The sequence below is a fragment of the Durio zibethinus genome, chromosome 12 (genome assembly GCF_047325235.1).
Source record: "Durio zibethinus cultivar Kanyao isolate XHJ-2024 chromosome 12, ASM4732523v1, whole genome shotgun sequence".
NCBI classification, from domain to species: Eukaryota; Viridiplantae; Streptophyta; class Magnoliopsida; order Malvales; family Malvaceae; genus Durio; species Durio zibethinus.
Window position 1 is genome coordinate 25,715,371 of NC_143173.1, and position 25,282 is coordinate 25,740,652.

Below are 25,282 nucleotides of genomic sequence, written 5' to 3' on the forward strand. Positions count from 1 at the left end.
CTTACCTTTGATACATCTAATGCCATTAAGATCTATAATCTTTTTATCCCTCCTCTTAGCAAATTTGAACAATTTTTTTCTCCAACTCTTGTCTCTTGTTTTCTATATAACTTATCATAGATCCTACTCTTTGAGTCTTGAATAGCCTTCTTGGTTTGCTTTTTTGCTGTTTTATACTTATAATAACTCTTCTTATCCTTATTATTTCATAAATTTTTATAACACTCCCACTTAGCTTTAATTGCTTTTTTCACATACTTATTCCATAACCAAGATTCCTTTTCTAACGGTGCCGTACCCTTAGATTTCTCAAGTGTCTCTTTAACAATCCTTTAAATTCTGGCTATAATATTTTCCTACAATACTTCTACATCCTCATCAAGCTTCCAATTAACTTTTTTTAATAGTCCATCCCTAAATGTTGATATTTTGTCCATTTTCAAGTTCCACCACTTAACTCTAATGTCTTTTCTTTTACCCCCTAAGGTGGAATAAATTGAGTTCTAACAGTCTATGTTGTATGGCCACACTCACACAATGGAACCTCGCAATTCTTACAACTTTTATTCTCCTTCCTTGTAAAAAAGAAATCAATTTGATTAACATTTGATCAACTCCTAAATGTCACCAAGTGTGATTCCTTTTCTTAAAACACGTTAGTCTATGTTGTGTGGCCACACTCACACAATAGAACCTTGCAATTCTTACAACTACTTGTAGTTTCTTTCCTCGTAAAAAAAAAATCAAATTGATTAACATTTGATCCACTCCTAAATGTCATCAAGTGTGATTCTCTTTTCTTAAAACATTGTTTAATATCGTTAAATCAAATGCAGTAGCAAACTTTAAGATAGTCTCTCCTAGCAAACTCTAAGATAGTCTCTCTGATTTCGTTTCTTTCTCCAAAGCCATATCCCCCATAGGTTGTGGCTCTTTACTTAGTAAGAGTGGTTGAAGAATATTGCCGTTGTTCTATCTTCTTTTCATTGAAATAAAGATATACTTATGTTGACTCAAAATCAAGTCTTAGAATAGACCATATACATATGTTATTCTTTTTTATTTGTAGGTGAAATATTTCATTAACCCCACATATATATATATATATATGTAAGTGGACATTGGAGATGAATAGAATGGAGAGGTACAAACAGGTAGAACTTCGATTTTGAAATTACATCAGGGGTGAAAATGAATACAATACAATAACATACAAACATTTCATCTCTCAATTCACAACACCCCCCCTCCCCCCCATTTGCAGGTATGACAGGCATGCCTTCATGCATGTGGAATTCGAGAAGAGAATGGGACACATGATCAAAAATGTGCAGCAATGCAGTCTTTTGAAAGCAAAGTGCAGACTGCATCAAAATAGATCTTCCTCACCGGACATTAGGCTCAGCAAGCCTGGTTCTGCACCCCATTTGTTCAAGAAACTTCGTAAGACGCAAGTGCTTTGCAGTCCATTGCTCAGCTAATTTTTGCTCCTTTGCTTCGGCATCCCTCCTTAGCCTGTCTAGCTGTTCTCTGTATTCAGCTTCAATTCTATCAAGAGTAGCCTTCTGCTCTTCCCTTAGAGCCTTGACCTTCGACTCTATTTCTTTCATTTTCTCCCTCCTACGGCATGCCTTCTCTGATTCCAGTTGTAACTCTACCCTTCTTAACCTCCAGGCTGCTTCCTTTTTATGTGCAACCCAAGCATGGTGCCCTTCTTCCAGCTCCCTGCAGCACTCCACCAGTTCAGATACCAGCAAGTTCTCACCACAAGGAGGAACTGTTCCATAGGGTACAATATTTCCCAAAACAACAGGGGTATTTTCTGACATTCTCTCGGGCTGCAGCCATGGGATTGAGGGAGCAGCTGCCACTGTTGAGGGAGATAAGCTTAAAGTCACAGAAGGGGATGGTGGCCTGACAGCGGAGGCATTGCTGGAATTAGAAAGCCAAGATGGAAGTAGAGTTGGTGCAGGTGAAGGTGGGTCGGTATGAAGAAAGCCCCCATTATAAGTAGCCATGGAAAAGGTTGAGCTATGACGCTCTTTCACTAGTTTCTCCGCAAAAGTTTCTAATATCTTATCGTACTTGCCCTCCTCAATTGGATCATCTGTCTTATTCTTCTCCTTTTGTTCCCTTTGTTGCTTCTCTTTGAAGACCTCCCACCACTTGCCCAGTCTTTTAGCAGTTCTGCCAGGGACTTCAGCTGCAATTTTCTTCCATTTATTGCCGTGTTTGGCTTGGAGACAGATTACAAGATGCTGCTCCTCTTCTGTAAGAGATCCTTTCTTGATACCAGGTTTGAGGTAGTTATTCCACCTTTCCAAGCAAGATTTTGCATCCCTGTTTAGAGGTGCGTTCATGCGTTGTGACACAAGGTTCCACTCCCTTGGTCCATATTGTTTCACATATGCACGTAACAATGCGTCCTCTTCAGCTGTCCACCGCTGCCTCTCCTTCATTTCCAGGTGCAAAGACCACTTCCCATTGCCCTAAGCTCCTCATAATGTATCTGCAAGATCAGCAAATTTAACCAGCGCTTTGTTAACACGCAAGTGATAACAACCATGTCCAACAGTAACAAACTCAAAATCGGGAAGAGGACTAAATGACATAGGTAATTAAGGATGAACTTATGACAATGCCATAGCCCATAGAAGAAACATAGAGCTCTTTCTCCACTGCACTTTCTAGTCCTTAACTAAAACAAGTATCATAAAACCAAGGGTATAACACAACAAAATTAGATGGAAAAATACGACGTGCATGACGCACCCCGGGTATCTATTCTAACCGCAATCTTCATGCAGAATTATAACGACCACCCGACACATAAGTCACCACTGTATGGGCTGGAAACTTCTCTAGCATGTACAAGAATAAATTTTCAGACAACTAATAGTGCGAACCAAGAACTCCAAATACCTTCCAAATCTTCTCAACTCAGATAGCTAACAGTTTACAACCATATAGAATTGGCAACTTTTGCTCACAATACCAAAAGCCAGATACCAACAAGTCTGACAGCAAATATGTATAAGGAAACTCATTGAATAACAATGTCAGGATTTCCGCCTTATACAAAGAAAAAATAATATAAAGGCAAAGCAAAATATAACACTTAAAATTCTCTAGTTTAAACGAAGAATTGACAAAATTGCTGGTACACCAATAAATAGATGCCTAGCCAATCATCAAAATGAGGATGCACAATCATGCAGTTAAGCCAATGTGTATATAAATGCTGTTACAAGTTGGCATTGATTATAAAGTCAAATACAAAATTTGAAGCAGCATAATACTACCAAACACTGCACAAAGATGACGAGAAAAAGTTCGAATTGGAAAAAAGAAATGAATATCGCTAGAGGAATGCTTTGAAACAATGACTGAATACAAAACTTTCTGCTCCGCCATAGCAAAACCAATTATGCAGCCAGCGATTACAATCAATGTTGAAGTCCACAAAACAATGTGTTAAAACATGACGTGTTACAATAATCGGTAAAACTGGTACCCATGACTATATAATGCTGAATTTGTGTACATAAAGCTCCCCAACGGCCCCTGACACCAGATTACAACCAAATTGTACGCCAACAGCTGTTATACACCGCAATACAGGAGACTTTCATCCTTACTCATCTATAAACTAAACCATTTTTACCCTCATTTAGCTATTAACTAAAACTAATCTACTAAAATATCCCACAAAAAGTGTCTAAAAAGCTATATAAACAAAGCCAATGATAGTTTATTCAAGATGGGAAGTAAATAATCAATCAAACAAGGATGTTATGCCTTTGTATAATCCCACAAATTTCAAGATATTTATTCAAATCATCTACCATATTTATGATACAAAATCTTCAAAAAATCACAGCTGCAGGACAAAAGTATAGGATTCATCAACACCCGGGATATCATTCAATTTTAGCAAGAAAAGGGGTTCATAGATAACTCTTTATGTCTTTGAGAAACCCAATTTTAAGAATAAATTAAAAAAAAAAAAAACACTTTCTTATACAAAAGGAGACACCTTTAGTAAAAAGTAAGATCTTTTCGCCATAACATATTATGCTTAACCAGTCAAGGAATTTGTGTACACCGTTTGGCTGCCGAAAAAACTAAGAAATATAAACGAAGTCCAAAATTTAAAAAATTACGGCAAAAGCAAACAGAGCCTTCAAAACAGATTCTTTCGAGTACAAAGAGAACTCCAGGCATGAAATAAATTTCTGCACTTGGACAATGATAAAACATGACAGCTTACCACATTTCCTTTGTTTCAACTATCAAGTGTCCAAATTTAAACTCTGTCTTCGTTCGATCTAATAGATTTAAATCAATCTGCGACAACACAAAATGAAAAAAAAGAAAATCAAAATACAAAATCGAAAATTCGATACTGCCAAACAAAGCACTCCTCAAACAAGGAAAAAATACAACGTCTCCTAGAGAGAGAAAAAAAACGAAGAAATAAAAATAAGAAGAAAAGGATACAGAGAGAGAGTAAAAATTAAAAAAAAAAAAAGTTACCGTTCTGGAAAACAGTGAAATTTAGAGAGAGAAAGAAATCTGACAGTGGCGGGCCTGAAGGAGGGGCACGCGTGTGGACTTGAGAAAGGAAAACGGAACCAAACGAACGGCAGATCAAAAGAAAAAGGAAAAGCAAAAAAAGAAAAAAACCGTAGCGAAAGGGTCGATGCTGACGTGTTTTGAGGAATGTGATTGCGTCAGCGTACCCTGCAAAACTCCTTCCCTTCCCTCACTCTCTCATTCTATACTAACTTCCTTTCACGGTTTCACTCCATCCCTACCCTACGTTTCCTATACATTATAGACAGACAATTTTTTTTTTTTTGAAGGAAAGCTAAAAGTAACCTCGATGAAAACTACCGTGAGAAAAAGAAATGCCGTACGCTCAATTTCAGAGCTTAAAATGCGCCTGCCCGCCTCCAATCTTTGGCGGTATTCTGTTTGGATTTCCGTTGCATAATAACAAGGCGAGGCGGTCATGGAAGGGAGCTATACCAGGGTTGTTTATGGGTTCGGGATAAATCAATAGTTTAAAATATAATACACTGATATTATATATATAAATAATATGATTTAAAATTTTAATAATTATTATATATAAAATTAATAAAATTAAAAAATATATTTTATAAATTTATGTTGATATAAATTATAATATATAATTTTTATATAAAATATAATATAAATATATAAATTTTAATATTTTATATGATATTAATACTCAAATCACGAAATTTAATTTGGACCAAGAAAATTACATTTTAATTTTTATTGGGAACCGGGTTCGGTATTTTTTTCAATCAGATAAAATGTAGGTCCCAATGGTCCCCTATGGCCTAAAGTCCTAACTCAAAATCCTATCGGTTTCGACTAATGTATTTTTTATTTACCAACTAAATTTTGTTGAATAGTAATAATTTAAATACCGATCAAATGATCAAGATATTTTTAGATTCTATTTTAATTTAAGTTTTTTTTAGATAAACGATGTGATTAATTATGATAAGATTAAAAATAATAATAAAATTTGTTATAATTATAATTTAAAAAATTATTATAGTTATAATTTAAAAAAATTAATAAAAAATTTATATTGATTTAATCTCACCATAATTGATATTTAGATTTAATTGATTATACAATAAGCTTAATTGCATTGCACCAAAAATAACGGGAAATTTGAACCAAGACTTAATTATTTTCAAATGATTTTAAATATATACTCTCCACATTTTATTAAAGTATAACAAATGTTTTGTGATTCGAGTAATAAAGAATTCGATTTTTTTCAAATAAAATCTTGGTTTTGAGTATTGTGAATAGAAAAATTAAGTTTGAAAAAATTTGCTCTTTTTATAGAGTTCGACTCGACTCGATTTCGAATTAATCGAAATTCAAAATGATTATAAATCATCAAAAGTTCGAAATAAAAAAAATATAATAAAAGATATAAACAAATTCATTAAAAGATAGAGATAATAGCAATTTAATTAGAATCAAATTCAGTTCGATTTTTTTAGAGATTATATAATATTATAAAAATTTAAGATTTGATCTAAATTCAAATCGAACTTTTATTTTATTCGAATCGAATCAAATTTTATTTATTTGATTTATTGGTTTTTAATTATTAATTTTTTAATATTTAAATATTATTTTAATATAAAATTTATTTAAGTAGATTTTTTATAAAATTTATTATTTTTATTTTATAAAAATTTAAAATATATATGAAAATTAAAAATTATATATAATTTAATTTTTTTATTTTTTTACTTTTTGATCTAAAATTTAATATAATTTTAATATATATATTTAATATTTAAATTTAATATAAAAAAAATCGCTGCAAACGAAGCAAAATACTATAATTTTAAATCAATTTTCCTTTTTCTTCATCCCTTTTAAAAGATAAAAAAGTTCACTGAGTCCAGCGATGCATTAATTAACCCGCCGTAGCAGCAAGAGCGAGAAATAAAGCTGACCATCCATAAGTTCTCGTTGGAATAGGACCCACACACGAGGAAAAGTAGTGTCTTTAATTTGTTATTTGGGGCATATGAAAATCGTTCAAATCAAAATATGACTTTTGTATATCGGCTTTCAAACCATCAACATCGACAAATTGGTTTCAAGAATTGACCTGTCATTAAACAACGGTTGTGATCGAAAAGAGGAGTTGTTGATGCGGGATGGGGCGAGGGTGCAGGGTAAGGGGAATGGGGAATGGGGAAAGAAAGAATATTTGAAGGGCTATGATTAGGAGGGGGATTATCGAGGGAAGGGGAGGGTGGGATGCCACGTAGGAAAGTGGGACCCAAAAGTGGTGGGAAGGGGGGACTTTAGTCCGTGTTTCGCGGCACAAGGAGACGAGTTTGATGGAGACTCGACCTTCTGCTCCGCTCAGATGCGCCTCTCAGATGTCAGTGATAAGTTACGTCCCTTTTTTTTGGTTTCTTTTTTTCTATTTTTTAATTTTAATTTATGGATTTATTTTTTACCATGAATCAATTCCAGAGTTAACAAAAAGAAAAAAAAAATTGTGTCTATTTATATTAGAATGTCCTCACGTGTTTTATTATTTATTTATATTAATATTATTTTTTAAAAATATAACCTAATGAAATTTTTAATAATTTTTTAAATTTCATTAGAGAAGTTTAAAATTTTAATTAACCATCTATTGAAATTTCTTTTTTCTTTTTTATTTTTATAAAAAGTTTTTAAGTTAATTATTAAGATTATTAGATTACTTATGTGACATCCCGTATAGGAAATTTGTGAAAGTTCAATATAGAATATAGTGCGATGATAGATAATTATATATATATATATATATATACACACACCTAAAAATTGATAATATGTGATTATAAGGGTGTAATTTTAAAAATACAATTTAAAATATTTTCTTTAATTATTAGTGAGGTGAATATTTAAATTTAAAATTGATAATTTATATATTTATATCATATCAAATATTAATAATTCATACATTTATATTATATTTTATATCAAAATTATATGTTTTAATTTATATTAACATAAAAATATAAAATATATTATTTTAATTTTATTTAATTTATTTATAATTTTTAAATAAAATTTTAAATAATATTAATTTTATATTTTTTATTCATATTATATCATCATATAATATTTTATATTTCTAATTTATTTAAAATTTTAGTCACCAGTAAAATACTAATACTAATAAGCAACTGAGTGATAAAAAAAATTAAAGATGTTCAATTTCTTTGCTCTGAATTAATTTACAACTTTAGCAGGGAAATTTGGTGGGCTAAAACCGGAAATTGAAAGAAGAGCCGAAGGGTTGGTGTCTTTGGCATGATAAAGCTGATTTGACCTGTCAAACAGATTGTAAAATTGAGGGAGATCCTCCCCTAAACTTCACCTTCAACACACCAACCCAGCCCCTACATTCCCCCTCCCCTGACAAACCCAAAAGCTTTTTGTGGCTGGGAATGAAGGGAAATTAGGACTGTACTTTTCAACTTTCCCTACCTATTCCTCCTCCTTAAGCGCTTACCCTTTGATTGAACCAAACCCATGATCAACACCATTTTAAATGGTCCTTGATTGAGGATTACAGGACATAGCGGTCGGGTGCACCAGTAAAGTACAGTAATAAATGTTGGTACTATTATTTTTAAAGGCTGCAGAATTTGGATGGGGATCGGTGAAAGTGGTGATGGGGAGCGTGTGACCCAATGTGTGAGCTCAATGCTGTCTGCCTGACCTCTCTGAGCCATCTTATCCCTACTGGCTCCGTGAAAGGGAAACATATCACAGGGGAAAATACAGATACGAGTGTTTTCAACTGACCCTTTTTTCTTATTTTATTATCATGTAGTCAGTCCACTTGAAATACTTATAGCTTACCATTTGGACCAAAGAAGAGAAATGAGTTCAACAAAGTATTATTAGGTCTGACCTTTGGTAAGCAGTTGCCGGCCTAAAATATTTGGCCTCCAGTTTTGTTTCAGGAGAGAAGTTCAACTGTTCATTGTACCAGGCCCAATAGGTGGTCAATCTTGCACTTCAATGCTTAGCTGTGGAACCCAAGTTCAGACCGAAGACTGGGGAGGTTGTGATAGATCTTGAACAGGTTCAATAGAGGAGACAGGTGACATTCCAAAAACTATTGAAAAGGAACACAATGTAACAACACAGCCATTCCAAGACGGTCCACCAACTACTTCTCCTATACCACTTCATTTTTAATACTTGAATTAGCAGAAAACTTTTTGATATTGCTGCTGCAATTTCTTTCCTGAGTAGTGTACAGTACTTTTTGTTTTGGGTAAAGTATTTAAAACCTACCATTGACTCTGAGATCATTACCACATACATAAGTCTAACCCCTCTGAGAACCCCCACTCCAACTCCAACTCCAACTCCAACCCAAACTAGTTCGGACAAAGCTTGGGTTCAACATCACCAAGCCTTTCTGTTTCTTGTTTTTTAAACTACCACACCACCCTTCAAAACTTTTAGAAAAAAAAGGGTTCCTCAGCTTTTATTTTTCCATTGAATCTGACATTGGGTTTTGCCTGTCGTGGGGACCAAAACATGAGCATGTTGTAGATGCTTGATGCTTTTCTCTCATAGTACTCGTATTAGCCAACAGTCAGCTGATTTTAAAGTAATAAAATATTTGTAAATATGAGGAATCTACATCCTGGCTGCAATTATTAGGGATTATACAGTGTTTGGAAAAAGGAGTGTTTTCCTGTGTCTTGTTACATGCATCTGCCCACCTACAAGTAAGTTCCTCTTATTACAAAATCAAACCAAGGTAGGAAAATGTGCTTCATGTTGACTACTGACTAATCCATGTCTCTTAACCTTAACAATCAAACAATGGTAAAAATGCTTTACTAAATCATTGATCAAAATCTAACGGTTACAGAACTCCCACGGTGCATGCATGATGCAACAAAAAAACTCTCAAAACAGGGAATCACATGGCAAAACAACAATTTTTAACATAAATCCAAATGTTAAGACAACGTTCTTAAGAGGAGTTGGAGAAGGTTGACTTGACTAATCATTGAGAATCAACAGGAAAAGTCTAATCCGTGGTATCCAATGGCTCATCAACACAACAACCATGTAGATTATTAAATTAATCTTATCTTAATTTTATACAAGTTTTTAATTATTTAAGTGTTGGTAGTTTAAAATATAGTACATTCATATTGGATAAAAAGATTTAATTATTAATTAGTGAAGTTAAGTTTTGTATTAATTTTATTCATATTTTAAATAATTATATTTGAACAGAAATAATTATAATAAGATAAATACTCATAATTATTTAAATATAAATAGATTATTATTCATAAAAGTCATGATTATATAAAATATCATAGCTATTTAAATAGAAGTTTATGTTTATTCATTTATTATAAATAAATCTTTCAGTATAATTATTTTCATTACTTCTGATTAGAGAGTTTGAGTTTTTGGTGTATCATAAAGACATAATTGCTTTTAAAAAAATGTTCTTCATGTTTCAAAGCTAAAATTATTTTCTATTATTTATCTTCTCTTATTTTTTTAAAAATAATTTAGAAGTAATTATGAGAAATTTATATTTCACATGAGGAAGATACAAGAAAAAAAATTGACATGATTTAGAGGTCAATATTAGAGTGGATTAATGTTCCATAGACCAAAATGTTAATTTTTATAACGATCTTCACTAGAGGTATATATTTTATTTTTTGTATAATTGTTGGTAAAAAGATAGACTGAGTGAGATAAGCATGTTAGCATTTAATTTCACTAATATGTCAAGTCAAAACACAATATGCAAAATATTAATTACATTACATAAATTTATGCATATATTGAAATTGACTCCACAATTAAATTTAATCAATTGTATTATATTTATTTGAAAAATTGATACTTATAAAGACTGAGATGGGAAATAGTCTGAAAATATAAAAGAAAAAGACATGAATTGATTTTAGATCAAAAGAATTATTACTTGTTATCAAGTAATGAATTAAATTGGGTTCTAATAAAATGATCAATTGTTTAATTGTCATGTTTTGGTTATATATAGAACATGCAAATTGTCCCATAGTTTCTATGAAAACAATAAAAAATGGGTAAAATAATTTACTATGAAAAATTAGATGCAAGTGAAGAATATATGCAGAAAATAATATTTGGTTGTAAAATTAGTTTTATTTTTTAATCATAGCACCAAAATTGAGATAATAAGTTGAGTCAAGCAATGTGTTTGGTTTTATCTTTGTTGGTCATTTATAAATCAAAAGTTGATTTTTTTTATTGGTTTAAATTTTGACTAGTGTTCAATTTTCATGAAAACCAATTAAAATTAAATTGATGTATGTGAATAATTATTATTAAAATATGATGCTTCATGGATTAATTGATGACTAATAAACTAAATAATTGTTATTATCAGAAACATGAGTAATGTGAAATGTATTTTGCTTGTTAAGTGTATTACACTATAAGTGATTTTACAAAATAAAATTTTATTGTGAACAATCACAAAGAAAAAGTTAGGTACAACTCAAATTATGTTTGATGGCCAAGATAAGTAAAACAATAAACTCAAGAATTTGGAATATAAATGTCCTTGCTGTATAACTATGATTGATGAAATTAACTTACAAAAGGTAAGATATTAAAGAGATGCTTGTTTTAAAAGAAAATATCAAACAATTATAATTATGAGGTTTATAAAGGTATAGGTTCTAAAATATTATTCTTGTTGATGATAGCATTTATAAATTGTTTGAATTTATAATGTAATAAGTTAATGCAAGTTTATTATATGTAATGAATATATAATTTCATGAAGAATTGTGGTTGATGGTAATGAAAAACACATTATGTAAATCTATAGCATCCCTTTATTTTGTAAATTTTATGATAGTATCACTAACTAAAATTTAGTTAACAATTTATGCTAAATAGATGATTGATTAAAAGAAAAGACATGTCATTAAAAAAAATCGAAACATTTGTTGATTACTAGCATTTGAAGGATGCTCATCAATGTCTAATTAGTCGTATTTATAAATTAGAAAAGAACATGCAAATTCAATGTTCCAAAGGCATCAGTACATGCATTTGTTTAATTTCATTTTGTGATGGCATAGAAAATATTGGTATAGTTTGATAAACATTACTGAATTGGATGGAATGTTTTTTTTTATACATATAAGAAAGATATGGATTATGAAGATAGAATACCATTATTAAATTAATACATTATTTGTTAAAGATAATAAATATATTTTTGCTTTTTGTACTTGAAAAAATGGCTTTTTGTAGGTTGTTAAAATGATAAGTGCACAAGTTTTCGAGGTTTTCAATAATTTCATGACAATGACAAGGATGTGGCTAGTTATACACCATATTAATATATGGGCTTAGATAATAATATTAGTTTGTGAAAACCGTAAGGCTTGAAGTTAGCCAATCAATGATTTAACTAATGCAAATTCATCACGAGTTTTTGCATGAAATATTAGTATTATTCATATTATAATTTTTTTATGCTATTTTATGAAAATAATTTTTTATTCATGTTTTATGACTTGCGTTAATATGGTGATATAGATATGAACATATTGATCACAAAATGATATGGACTCTTATTGTACATAGGCATATTGGTTCCATTAGTAAAATTTTGAATTTATTATATATCTGAAAATGTTATGACCAATTAAAAGTGATAAATAATAGAGATATATACTTAGGCTAAACAATGGTGGAGAAATAAAGTTCTCATAAAATTTTGAAATCAAGTATAAATGTTTCAATAGTCATAAACTTGAAATTGGCTATTGGACAATTAATATATGCATTGAAAACTCATGATAACATTTAAGATAGTTGATTTTCACTAAAAGCCTTCACTATAAATGAGATAACTTCAATAGTTAAATCTATATAATTTATAGGTATGATGTGAATTATTATGGTTGGCTTAGAATAGCCATAAGCCAAAACTGATGTCACAATCTTAACACATTGTGATAATTTTTTGTTATGTATATGGTCTAATTCATAGATTGTATAAATTATTTATCATCTATGGTTTTATTAAAAGTTTTGAAATATAGTGAAAATTTTAAAAGTATATTTACTTTGGAAGCCATGAGTGATTCAATGATCTTGTGAATATGAAAACTTTTATAATAATAAAAAGAATGTTATTTGATCCATTTTAGTGATGGAAATGGTTTTGTTCATGATAATAAAAATTATTAATAGTGTCTATAATTAAATAAATTTATTTAAGTATTTATGAATTGACATAAAAAGTCTTAAAATGAGACTATATAGCATGATTATATTTGAAATCTACTTATTAATGTAAATTCTTATATCGAGTTAAAATATAAAAATTTTGAAACTTTTATAAAAAAAAATATTAAGATATAGAATATTTATTAGTTATCTTTCACAAATTGTGGATTTAGAGGTCTCCTACTAAAATATATATATATATCAAATAGTGAAAAGATAAATAAAATGACAACTTAATTAAGTATATATGATATCTTGATAATTGAATGAAACATTTTTTAATAAAAGAATGCATACTTACATATGATATGAGTGATAAGAATTAAAAGAAATAAAAATTATCATTATAATGTTGTAAGCTTTTAGTATAATTTTATAAGCAAATTATACAAACTAATAAGTTTAGTATACTTATTAAAGTACAATCATTAAAAAGTTTTTAAAAATCTTAAAAGGACTAAAATGGTTTAGTTTATTCATTTAATTTATCCAATTATACTGTAAGTATAATTGTATTAAAGATGTAATAAAAGTATGAAAATAGAATGGTAGAAATTTTTGAGTATAGAGTTGTGGCCACAACCAATACTATTTATTTTTTAAAATGATAAGAACAAGACAACAATATCTAGAATATATAAATGATATGCAAAATAAAAAGTTTGGACATGTTAGCCTATGAAGTGAATATATTATAGATTCAATCTCAAGTGAGGGTAATTACTATAAAAAAAATTAAATTCTAAGATATTTAGTCAGTAGTACTACAAATAAAATAGATTTAAATCCTTACTATTAGATACCAATAACGAGAACCTAATTTTGAATTAGTAACATCTAATTATAAAGTGTAATAGGTAAAAATAAGTTATTGTTATGTGTTTGTTAAGTACTAATAAAATTCACTCAAATTTTAAAAATTAGTATGATCTATTACGTGAGTAGGATGGATTTTTACACTCTTAATGGAGTTTTAAATATTTAAAGCAATAGAGATATAATAGAAACTCCATCTCTATAAATATAGAAGTAGTGTCGCTTTAATTGAGGTATCTTTTATAAATGTTTATGAATAGGATAAACATATGGTCATAATAGTGCCAAAGCAGTTATAAACTTCTGATAGAAGAATAAATAAGTATTATATGTGTTATATCTTTAATTCTAATACTAAAAATTGAGATTTAATCTGCAAACACCATCAATTTCGTTAGAATTTTAATATGTATACATTAATTAAAAATTTAAATCAAGAGAAACTTTTTTATATTTGTAATATGTATTTATGTGAAAGGTTAACGATTAAACATCAATATTTCAAATTAATAGAGAATTATTGGTAGTTTAAATTGTAGTGCATTCACATTGGATAGAAAGATTTAATTATTAATGAGTAAAATTAAGTTTTGTATTAATTTTATTCATATTTTAAATAATTATATTTAAATAAAAATAATTATTATAAGATAAATAGTCATAAATATTTGAATAAAATAAATTATTATTCATAAAAATTATTATTATATAGAATATCATAACAATTTAAATAAAAATTTTTATTTATTGATTTATTATAAATAAATCTTTTAATATAATTATTTTTACTTTAATTAAAAATTTTAAAATTTTATTATATCTTAAAAGTATAATTTAATTATTTCTCTTATCTTATTTGTTATTTTTGGGTCGTGGGTTAATGAAATATGTAAAAATGGAAATGGAAATGCACATGGTTGTTTGTTGGGGAAAACAGACAAAAAAAATAAATAAAGAGGTAAAAAGTGAGTCAACCGTCTACAATATTTGGTTGGCCGAGGTCAAAAAAGAGCTACTCATAAAGCAAGAAAGGAAGGAAGAAGGAAAGGGAGCAAATCCAATAGCATAGAAGCAGTTTTTATGTTACTTTTTGGTTTGCTGATCTTTTCTCATCATCATCCAATGCCAAACCCACCTTCCAAAAAGTGAGAAAAAGGGTGCTCAGAAGAGATCATATCCAAAATCTTGCTGCCCAATTGCCACCTACTACTCAACTTTGATCTTTCTGAATAGGCAAGTTGAGTGTTTTGTGGTTGTCCTTCTCTGTAGGAAGTTTGGCCTTGTAAAAGAAAAAGGAAAAGATTGAAAGAAAGATCTGAGTTTTATTCTGTTTTGATGGGAGCTTGCTGGAGCAATCGCATAAAGTCTGTCAGTCCTTCTAGCACAGGTTAGTTGAATGTTGTTTCGTTCTTGATTTTGCTTAAAGCTTTGATTTTTTTTTTTTTTGTTTTGTTGATTAAAAATGAACTTGCATGCCTTGTTTCCTATTTTTAAATCAACGAAAAGGGCTTGATTTCTGTTGTGTTTTGAGTGTGTCATTTTGTTTATAGTCAAAATTTGATGAGCACAAGCTCAAATTGTAATATAGATCCTGTCTGGAGCTTTAAAAGTGTGGGTTCTTGGTGGAGACAATTGTATATTATCTTTTAAAATAAGTGAAGTTAACTATTGTTTTATACAGGAGTTAATTTGACGAGTGCCAGCACAAATGGAAACAATTTGAGTGGTTCAAGCAGGAGGGTTTCTTCAGCTTCTATACCACAAACTCCTCGGAGCGAGGGTGAGATTTTGCAGTCTTCAAATTTAAAGACTCTGACCTTCAGTGAGCTCAGAACAGCTACCAGAAACTTCCGGCCAGACAGTGTCATAGGAGAAGGTGGGTTTGGTTCTGTCTTCAAAGGATGGATTGATGAACATTCACTTACAGCTACCAAGCCTGGTACTGGCATTGTAATTGCTGTTAAGAGGCTCAAACAAGAAGGGTTCCAGGGTCACAAGGAATGGCTGGTTAGTGTCAGTGTCTGTTTCAGTTTCAGTTTAAAGTTGGATACTGTCATTAAATTGACTTACCATTATTCTATTAACACAAAAAACAGTCCAGTTGGTTAGGAATTAGGATTTTCACACAATCTTAATAACTTTCAATTTGGTAAAATTATGATCTGATAAATGCATTTTTGGTGAAGGCTTTGTTATTCAGGACCTTCTCTTATAAGATGATAATTTGATTTTCTTTTATATTTTGGTGTAAAGGCTGAAATCAACTATCTTGGACAATTTCATCACCCTAATCTTGTAAAGTTGATTGGTTACTGCTTAGAAGATGAGCACCGGCTTCTAGTATACGAGTTCATGGCTCGGGGTAGCATGGAGAATCATTTATTCAGGAGTGAGTTATTTGTATTAATGAAACATTCATATCTATGAAGTGAAGCATATGTCTCCATTTAGTGTGCCTAATTTAATTTTGGAACAGGGGGGTCGCACTTCCCACCACTTTCTTGGGGCATCCGGATGAAGGTTGCACTTGGTGCTGCCAAAGGACTTGCCTTTCTCCACAATGCCAAAACACAAGTCATATATCGCGACTTTAAAACTTCAAATATCTTGCTTGATTCGGTATGTAACTTAGCTAATGCTTCCCTTTGCATTCTGTAGGATGGTGAAAATATTGGAATTTTATCCACTTTGCTTACGTGCTATATACTGCTGTTTCATTTGATATTGCAGAATTACAATGCAAAACTATCTGATTTTGGGTTAGCTAGGGATGGACCAACTGGTGACAGGAGCCATGTTTCCACTAGGGTCATGGGAACCTATGGATATGCTGCTCCAGAGTATCTAGCCACAGGTATTGCTCCCAGCTATGTTTTCTTCTGCAAATACTTTTTCTTTGTCAATCCATTCGGCATTTATTTTCCAACCCTCTATCTACTACTTTTCTTTGGATGCCCCGAAATTTGATTTTATCGAGTTCTTCAATGAAATGAAGCTGTTGGCTGTATTACGACCAAAAGAAGAAAAGTCATCTCCAATTTGTATGCATATGTAGCATAGAAGTTATTTTGTATCATATCAGCTATTTTCAGCTCTATTTTGTAATTTGTTATTGTATCATATGAAATGAAGTTGATACACTAGTATTGATATGATTATATCAATTTCATTTTCTATTGGAAAGGTCATTTGACTGCCAAGAGTGACATATACAGCTTTGGAGTTGTTCTTCTGGAAATGTCATCTGGCCGACGAGCTATAGACAAGAACAGGCCATCTGGAGAACACAATCTGGTGGAGTGGGCAAAACCTTACCTAACCAACAAACGTAGGATATTCCGTGTACTAGACACCCGTCTCCAAGGCCAATATTCATTAAACCGGGCTCAAAAGGCAGCTAACCTTGCACTTCAGTGCTTAGCTGTAGAACCCAAGTTAAGGCCAAGCATGGATGAGGTGGTAACAGTGCTTGAGCAGCTTCAGGAGCCAGGTGAAATGTCAAAAAGCGTTCAGAAGGAACGCCATGTAAAATTGTAAATGCTCATAACCATTCCAATGGTAAAGCTGTTGTATATATTACCTAAAATATGAATGTTTTCCTAAGTGTTCTTGAATGATTTTTGTGAACACAAGGTTTGTAATAGTATGCATGGTGCAATTTCCTTTTTTTCCTGGATTAGTATATTGATGCAAATGTCTCAGTCGAGATGAATTTGTACGGTTTTTATCCAATAAAGAAATCAAGAACAAAAGAGTGATGAAGGTGAATTTAACTTGAACATAACCAAACTTTATTTTTCAATGGAGTAGAAAACAAACCAATCAAGACCACGTATACAGGAAAAGGAGGAAAATCAGTCTGGAATCAAAGTCCTCGCATGCAATGCAGTCAACCCAGGCCATCCACATCATAGACAAGCACAAATTGTTTACGGACGTTCTCATTGGCGAAACAACATAAATTTTCTCTTCCAGCTCCTTTTTCTTCCCTGGTAATTCTATTCACTTTTTCCTATTTTTTCCACCCTATTGGTTTCTTTTCAACCAAGGTTGAAGGCAATAAGGAATAGTAATTCATAACTTTTTGACCCTTTCCATTTTTCCTTTCTTTTCCAACCATGACCATTATTGTTTGGTACTTGGTATTGCAGGATATATCTAAAGGATGCTGTGTCCTTGGGTGCAGAGACAGGAAAAGCTGAAAGGCAAGTATAGATTCGTCCTTCCTGATAAGGCCTGTGCTGGAGATATCTCAGTTGCAATGACTTTCACCTTGAATGAACGCAAATGGTTCACCATGAACACTCTATTTATAACATCTGTTCTGCTGTAACATCTACCAACAAGATAAAAGATATATGCTTTAATTTTTAGAATTTGTTTTAAAAAGGAAAAACTTGTGAATGCCAGCTAGAAACTTCTTAGTAGATAAAAGTTTAATAATATAGCGGCAACAATAATTAACTAATAGGGGGAACAAACCAGTAACAAGATTTTTCATTAATTCGGAACAGCTGATCGAACCATTTTTATTACTGTTAATTGAGAAAAACAACTCTCGTAATCATCCAATGCTGTAAATGACACAGCATATATGAACTGATCACAGGAGTCTGAGAGATATCACATTAAAATAGCTGATACAAACATGACATTAATCTTCCATTGAAAATGTACAAATGAAGATGAGAGAAGGTGAAAATTTGGTGAGATGCACGTTCCAGGACAGTTCATCGTCCCGACAGCGCAACACGATCCTTCTGTATTGCCTGTGTCAAGTTGATGTCAAAGAGTTCGCAGCGTATAGGCATCTCCATCTCATAGAAGGGGTTCTTCAAAACGTAATCTGTGTAAAGCTCATAGATGATTTTCAAGAGAGCTTCCATGTGCTGTGTCCCAGGTTCACAGACCACAAAGAACTTCGTCCCTGTATATCATAACAATATAAATCTCTGCAAAGTCAACAAATGCGAGAGTACCTTCCAAAATTGTACAACATATGTTTGCAAAATACCATTTCAAGTCAAGCGCAAGAAACAAAAGATTTATTCAGCATTGTCACTAGACCAACAAAGAGAAACAAGTAATCAAGCCTTCTAGTTCGCCAATTTTCTGATAATAAACTTTCAAGGGTTAAACTTATCACTAAAAATTCTCACCTTAGATCATCTCAACATGTTAAAGTTGGATCCAACATCTTCCGATATGGATGTCCATCTTTAGTTTCCTCTACATCATGTTTATCATTTTATTCTTTATCCATTTTCACACATTTGAGGCTCCCAGGATGGGGTTCATATCATAAACCAAAGGATTTGTAATAAGTAGATATGTCCTAGAAAGATTATTTTTAAAACAGTCATAGAATACAAAGCTAGAGAGTCATACATATCAAGTAACCAGACAGGTGTAACAAGTTTCATAAAGCAGCACAAACCAGAACTAAAACAAATTTCCCCCTTCCAATTGGTAAGACTTAACTAACCTACCTCTATCACTAAGAGCACAATCAGACAATGAATTTCTTTCAATTGTAACATCATATCTTCAAGTTGTACCATAAACAATTGCCCAACAGGCATTAAATCACAGATTACTTAACTGGCAACAGTTCCAGTACTATAGTTTTAAGCTTCAAACTGGAGGAAAAGCAAGCACCAGAAAAATTTTAAGTAAATGGTTAAAAAGAAGAAGCATTGCCAACTGCATCAAGAACACATTATGCAGGCTTCACGGATTTACATAAGCATCAAATAGAAGTAAATTTCCACAAAAATTTTATTTTCATCATCTTACATTACATTATATAAATTCCCAATATTATACAACTTTCAGTCAACTGAGTGGGAAAATCAGATCTACAAATCAGCTTCTTCCGATTCTACTTTCACACTTCAAAATTTCCCATTAATTAAAATTAAATAAGACAATAATAATAATTGATATTTCAAAAAAAATTACCAGTAAGGGATTGAAAACAATGGAGATCAAAGGTATCAGCTTCAAGTAGCTCAATTCCTGAACAACCAGTGGTAGGCGATAGCTGCTGCGAGATCGCGTGCATGGAATGCCATAAACTAGCCACTCTCAAGCTATCATTCGTATCCATGCGACCCTTTGATCCATAATCCTTTAAAAAAAAAAAAAAGAAAACATAAAAAGTTTACCAAATATTCTCGAGAAACAAACAGGAAATGTTTCAAAGTAATGATACCTTATAGAAGATCAAACCTCCCGATTTATTAATTATGTAAAGACTGTAAATCGCCGCCATTGTCTAGGGAATCGAATTCAAAACCCTCAAACTCGTTGCTTAGAAATAAATCTGTTAGTGTTTTCTGTTTATTTATTTATTTACAAATTTATTTGACGTTTTTGCCCTCTCTTTACAAACCAATTTACTGTTAAATTACATCGGACTTGGCTCTAGTGGCGCCACGTACAGGAGCAAGGATGCTTTCGTAAATTTAAAGGAAAATGCCGTGCGTATTTGGGAGAAGAGGAAATTATAAATACTTTTGACATTGTTGGTGGGTGAGAACTCAACTACTCAGTGAAATGGCGGTGATGGAGAGTTCGAAACCAACGGTGGAGATCAACGGTTTGCGATTCACGTATCCTGGAATCGACGGTCACCCACCACCAGGGTCCACCCCTCTTATCGATGATTTCTCTCTCATTCTTAACGCCGGCGATCGGTGTCTCCTCGTCGGATCCAATGGCGCTGGTTAGTTAATCAGTTACCGTTGATGGAGAAAATCAAGGAAATTGGAATGATAAAATTCAAATTTTATTCAGTTTTTTTGGTTTATTTGTTTCAATGAATGATAGGGAAAACAACGATATTGAAGATACTGGGAGGGAAGCACATGGTGGAACCGCACATGGTTCGAGTGTTGGGAAGATCCGCTTTCCACGACACCGTTTTGGCTTCCTCCGGTGATCTTTGTTATCTTGGAGGAGAGGTTAGTTAAGTAATTTTCTCTGTTTGCATATGTTCATTTAGTAATTCCCCAAAGTTAGAATTTTGAAAAATTTTGCCAATATGACGAATTTAGGATGTGTTTGGTATATAAGATAATGATAGGATAGGATAAGATGATATTATAAATAGAATTAGATTAAATAATATTATCCTATCTTGTGTTTGATGTGTGCAAGGATTAGAATAGGATAATCCTATCCCTTTCTTTAGATACAAACCAAACATAATATACAATGATTATCATCTTATCCTATCCATCATCATATGCACCAAACATGACCTTAAGATCAATTTATTTTAGAATTGTTGAATGAACTATGAACTGCGTCAGTGAGACATAATTGGTGGAAAAATGTAAATTGTATCAAGAAGGGAAATAATGGGAAAAGTCATTGCTATGGATTTCTTTCGTAGTTGCATTGAATTCATTTAGCTGTAGTTTGCAAGAAGATTTGACGTTGGTGCTATTGGTTTTTGTGTAGAATTTTATAAGATAAAATAAAGGGTAGTTTTTTCTTTTGCAGTGGAGGCGTGATGTTGCTTTTGGAGGATTTGATGTTCCAATTCAAATGGACATTTCTGCGGAGAAAATTAATTTTGGAGTTGCAGGTATTGATCCCCAAAGAAGAGCTGAACTAATCAAGGTATGCATTTTTATAGAAGTATGATGCAGCATATGAAAGCACCAAGGGTGGTAGTATCTGATAGCTCATTATTCTCCATTGAATGATTCAAGAAAACCATGTACAAATTTCAATAATTTGGCTAAGCATTTAAAAAAATGATACTTGCTCTTTGTTTTAGGTATTCGATATTGATCTCTCGTGGAGGATGCACAAGGTATCTGATGGTCAGAGAAGACGTGTCCAAATTTGTATGGGTCTTCTCAAGCCATTCCAGGTATTTTCAATTTCCTAGATGGTGGTATTCTAATTTCAATACTTCCATTGTCTGGTCTTCTGTAGAGCTGTGACCTCCTTTCCTTCCAGAAGGAAGTTTGGAAGTTTTTATAACAATTGTTCCTCAAGGCTGTTTCCTGTTTCTATGGGTTCTTCTACTGGATGAGATAACAGTTGACCTTGATGTGCTGGCAAGGGCTAACCTTCTGAATTTCCTTAGAAAGGAATGTGAAGAGCGAGGCGCCACAATAATCTATGCAACACATATGTTTGATGGTCTAGAAAAGTGGCCATCACATATTGTCTGTCTCGGTTCCATTCTAAGAACGACCTTTCTTTCAAAATGAATTTGTAAAATAGATGATTTTTATATATCTTCTTAGTGACAAAACCCTCATCTTTGTTTCAGGTTTACATGGCTCATGGGAAATTGCAATTAGCAATGCCAATGGATAAGGTTAAAGAGATTAGCAATTTGTCGCTAATGATTAGTTTTCCTGGTAGATGCTTGAAATGTCCTCTGTTTATGAGTGAAGCTTGTTGAACATTGTGAAATGCCTTGTTGGTTTTAATTTGCGGAGAACAGTAGAGAGCTGGCTGAGAAAAGAAAGAGATGAAGAAAGAAAGAAAAGAAAGGAAAGGAAGGCATGCGGTCTTCCTGAATTTGAAAGCCAGATTGAGGGAAGCCGTGTGACAGGGGATCCAGCACGAGCTGCTGTTCGCGCATTGAACAATGGCTGGGCTGCCGGCAGGTTACACTCCACTTGTGAAGAAAACTTTGTCTTCAGCTCAAACAGAGTTTTAAGGCAATAGATAAACTCAACTTGCAACAAGTTGTTTGAGCTTTCTGAAGAACTTTTGCAACATGCAACAAATTCTCATCCCCAACGTCTTGCCTAGGCTCTTATTATGTAGAATGAAAACATGGAAATATGTCCATAATTGTTGTCCTTGCAAGAATCCGAGGAATAATGGTGGGGAGTCCGATCATGTAGAGATGTTCTTGATTTGTTGTGTTATTTTTTCATAGTCAAGCCTCTGTAACGTGAGCGTATAGGGTCAAGCATAGCTAGTGTCATCTTATTTATGCATTATGAAAAGAATTCATGTACCTTCTCATACTTAACCCCTCCGCCCCCACCCATACTAGGGATGGTTAGGGTAGGGATGGCATAGGAGTAAATATTGGATATTTTAGAAGTTTAATATTTATAATATTAGACTCTGTTTAAATAAATATTATTTATTTAAATATTTGAGTCGTTAAAATATTTGTCTATTCAAATTTTTTATCAAAATATAAAATAAATAAAAAATTAATTTAATTTAAAATTAATTTTATTTTTAATTAAAAAAAATAAAAGAGTAAAAGTTATTTATTAAGGTTCGAAAATTTTTATAAATATAAAATTTTACATATTTTATATATGTAAATAGATAATGAATTTAGATATTTAATTATTATTTATTAATACTTAAATAAATTCAAATATTAAATATTAAGAGATATTATTCTTATCCTATTTGAATATTTTATTAAAATTTATTAATTATTCGTTTATAATAATTTGAATTCAACAAAAATGAATCGACGATATCTATTTATTGAGGTTATCAATAGCTTCTGTTAAAGTTCATATAATGCATTTATGTTGAATATAGAAGATAAATGGGGGGTTACCGAGTAAAGATCCAACTCAGCCGTCTTAGCTCAGCCGGTAGAGCGCGTGGCTTTTAACCACGTGGTCGTGGGTTCGATTCCCACAGACGGCGTTTCCAATTCCTTTTGTTTTTTTTTTTTTTTCAGTCTTTCACCCCGAATATCTGTTCAAACCCAATTGAGGCCCATTTCACCCCCACAATATTCTCTCAAAACGTGATTTTTCAGTGATGCATTAATCAATTTATTTTGATTAAAAAAAAAAAACCCAATCCCAGGCAAATTGCTATTCAATCAAAATATTATTCCAATTCTATGGCAGCAATTCTCCGACACAAAACTGTAAAACTTGCCACACACTTCGAACCTTTAAGTAAAAACCAATTCCCATTGGCAGAAATTATTTCATGCAAAGTTGATAGTGATCAAGCAAAGAAAATGATTGTTTTTGGCACATATTCCATTTCCACTATTGCCTGTCTGTCTCTAAAAGCCTCTCCCAATTGTTAAAAAATTACACATATATATATTTATATATATCTTTTCACTATTTGGCCAGTATATGCAAAAAGGATAGTATAATACAACTTGAGAATAACTTTTTTGTATGCTTGGTTCTTAAATTCTTCTTGACTTGCTAGTTTAACCGACCATGACTATAGTTTCCACCTCAAGACTCAATGGCATCATTGAATTGTGTTATACTTTAGTGGTCAAGTCATCAGCATTTTAGCTGCTAGGCCATCAATACCCACACATCTCACATATGATTTTAAGGCAAAAAGTATGTTCAGCTTATCACATTATCAATAATAAGGTATAAAAAAAGCATTAAACTAAGTATGTAATTATTCTCAACATTCTTTCTATTTTATTTTGATAACTTCTTTTCTTTTTTTGTTTACTTTTTTTATTTTCTTTATATATTTAATTGATTTGAGTATTGAAGCGTGTTTTAAAATTTAAGTTTTGATACCATTGACATTCTTCTTTTTTATAGACCTAACACACTCACTAATTTAACTTTCAACTTAATTCCATTCTCACCAAATCTAAAATTGTATCACCATACCAACACATGTTAATTCAAGTGGCTTAGAAGTTCGATTTTCCTTAAGCAAAATTTTGATTTCGACTTTTGTGAATAGAAAAGACAAATGCTAAGAAATTTTGCCCCCTTATGAGATTCAATCCGACTCAACTTTAAATTAATTAAAGCTCAAAATGATTATTGAACACCAGATATTTCAAATAAATAAATAAATAAACTAAAAAAAATGCATCACTATGACTAATACAAATTTTTGGAAGGAGAGCAAACGAAAAGTATCCATTTGCTCATATATATATATATATTCTATTTTTTACTTCTCTTTTGAGGATATATAGATAGATGTAATAATAGTTCAGATCGAATAAGATTTGATTTAATTTTTTCGAATATTGCATAAATTATAAAATTTTAAAATCCAATTCAAATTTGAATCTAACCTTTATACAATCCAAATCGAATCAAATTTTATCAATTTGGTTCGATTTATTTTTTTGATTTTTAAATTTAAATTTTTTATTTTTATATATTATTTTAATATATTTAAATATATTTTGATATAAAATTATTATTTTTATTTTATAAAAATTTACAAAATATATAAAATTAAAAAAAAAAATTTGGTTTAGTTCTTTTTTTTGTTTCTTACCTCTCGATTCAAAATCTGATCTAAATCTAATATATACATGTAACATTCAAATTTGATTCAAATTGAATAAAAAATTAATTCCAGCTAAAATGAATATTATAATTTCAAATCAATTTTTAATTTTTTTCTTACCTTATATATAAAATAGGATTTTTACCAATTATTTAAATATTGGAATCTTAACATGACATTGCTCCAACGGCATATTGTTTACCTAAAAAGACATAATATTTTCTTATAAAAAAAATTGAATCTGAAACTTTTATATGAAAAGTTCTCTTAAAATAATAAAAATAATAAGAGAGACAGGCTATTTGTCTGTGAAAATCAGTGATGTTAAGAAAAGCATCTTTACTGT

At 31.3% G+C, this 25,282-nt stretch overlaps 3 protein-coding genes, 1 non-coding gene and 1 pseudogene across 6 annotated transcripts; 3 read left to right on the plus strand and 2 right to left on the minus strand.

Annotated features, from left to right (window-relative positions):
* Nucleotides 1-1,034: 1,034 nt before the first annotated feature.
* Nucleotides 1,035-4,656, minus strand: LOC111296509 (transcription factor AS1 pseudogene; annotated as a pseudogene). Of its 2 annotated transcripts, XR_016326195.1 has the most exons (3): nt 4,537-4,656; nt 4,271-4,347; nt 1,154-2,509 (listed from the first exon to the last, which is right to left on the minus strand). The product of XR_016326195.1 is annotated as a transcription factor AS1 pseudogene, transcript variant X2 (transcript). The 2 variants fall into 2 exon arrangements; XR_016326194.1 differs by lacking the exon at nt 4,537-4,656 and having other exon boundaries at nt 1,035-2,509; nt 4,271-4,453.
* Nucleotides 4,657-14,720: 10,064 nt separating this feature from the next.
* Nucleotides 14,721-17,359, plus strand: LOC111295931 (receptor-like cytoplasmic kinase 176). The gene is given in 7 exon segments (XM_022889774.2): nt 14,721-15,067; nt 15,362-15,687; nt 15,934-16,069; nt 16,157-16,299; nt 16,411-16,534; nt 16,865-17,205; nt 17,208-17,359. Coding segments are annotated over 7 exon segments (1,179 nt in total). The 5' UTR covers nt 14,721-15,015; the 3' UTR covers nt 17,265-17,359.
* Nucleotides 17,360-18,173: 814 nt separating this feature from the next.
* Nucleotides 18,174-20,046, minus strand: LOC111295932 (uncharacterized). Its single transcript, XM_022889775.2, has 3 exons — nt 19,895-20,046; nt 19,642-19,810; nt 18,174-18,607 (listed from the first exon to the last, which is right to left on the minus strand). The coding sequence occupies exons 1-3, from the start codon at nt 19,952-19,954 to the stop codon at nt 18,411-18,413; spliced, it is 426 nt and encodes a 141-aa protein (XP_022745510.1). The 5' UTR covers nt 19,955-20,046; the 3' UTR covers nt 18,174-18,410.
* Nucleotides 20,047-20,107: 61 nt separating this feature from the next.
* LOC111295933 (ABC transporter I family member 20-like) lies at nt 20,108-22,816 on the plus strand. Its single transcript, XM_089741479.1, has 7 exons — nt 20,108-20,407; nt 20,512-20,645; nt 21,190-21,309; nt 21,470-21,563; nt 21,712-21,866; nt 21,974-22,050; nt 22,143-22,816. Exons 1-7 carry the CDS (start codon nt 20,239-20,241, stop codon nt 22,375-22,377), a joined length of 984 nt encoding a protein of 327 aa, XP_089597605.1. The 5' UTR covers nt 20,108-20,238; the 3' UTR covers nt 22,378-22,816.
* Nucleotides 22,817-23,264: 448 nt separating this feature from the next.
* Nucleotides 23,265-23,337, plus strand: TRNAK-UUU (transfer RNA lysine (anticodon UUU)). Its single transcript has one exon. It is a non-coding gene; the product is annotated as a tRNA-Lys (tRNA).
* Nucleotides 23,338-25,282: the final 1,945 nt, after the last annotated feature.

Coding starts and splice junctions, on each gene's coding strand:
- LOC111295932 (XM_022889775.2), bottom strand. CDS start 19,954: ATGGCGGCGATTTACAGTCTTTACATAATTAATAAATCGGGAGGTTTG. Junction 19,811..19,894: donor GAGGTTTGATCTTCTATAAG/GTATCATTACTT, acceptor TTTTTTTTAAAG/GATTATGGATCAAAGGGTCG. Junction 18,608..19,641: donor TTGTTTTCAATCCCTTACTG/GTAATTTTTTTT, acceptor TATGATATACAG/GGACGAAGTTCTTTGTGGTC.
- LOC111295933 (XM_089741479.1), top strand. CDS start 20,239: ATGGCGGTGATGGAGAGTTCGAAACCAACGGTGGAGATCAACGGTTTG. Junction 20,646..21,189: donor TTTGTTATCTTGGAGGAGAG/GTTAGTTAAGTA, acceptor TTTCTTTTGCAG/TGGAGGCGTGATGTTGCTTT. Junction 21,310..21,469: donor GAAGAGCTGAACTAATCAAG/GTATGCATTTTT, acceptor TCTTTGTTTTAG/GTATTCGATATTGATCTCTC.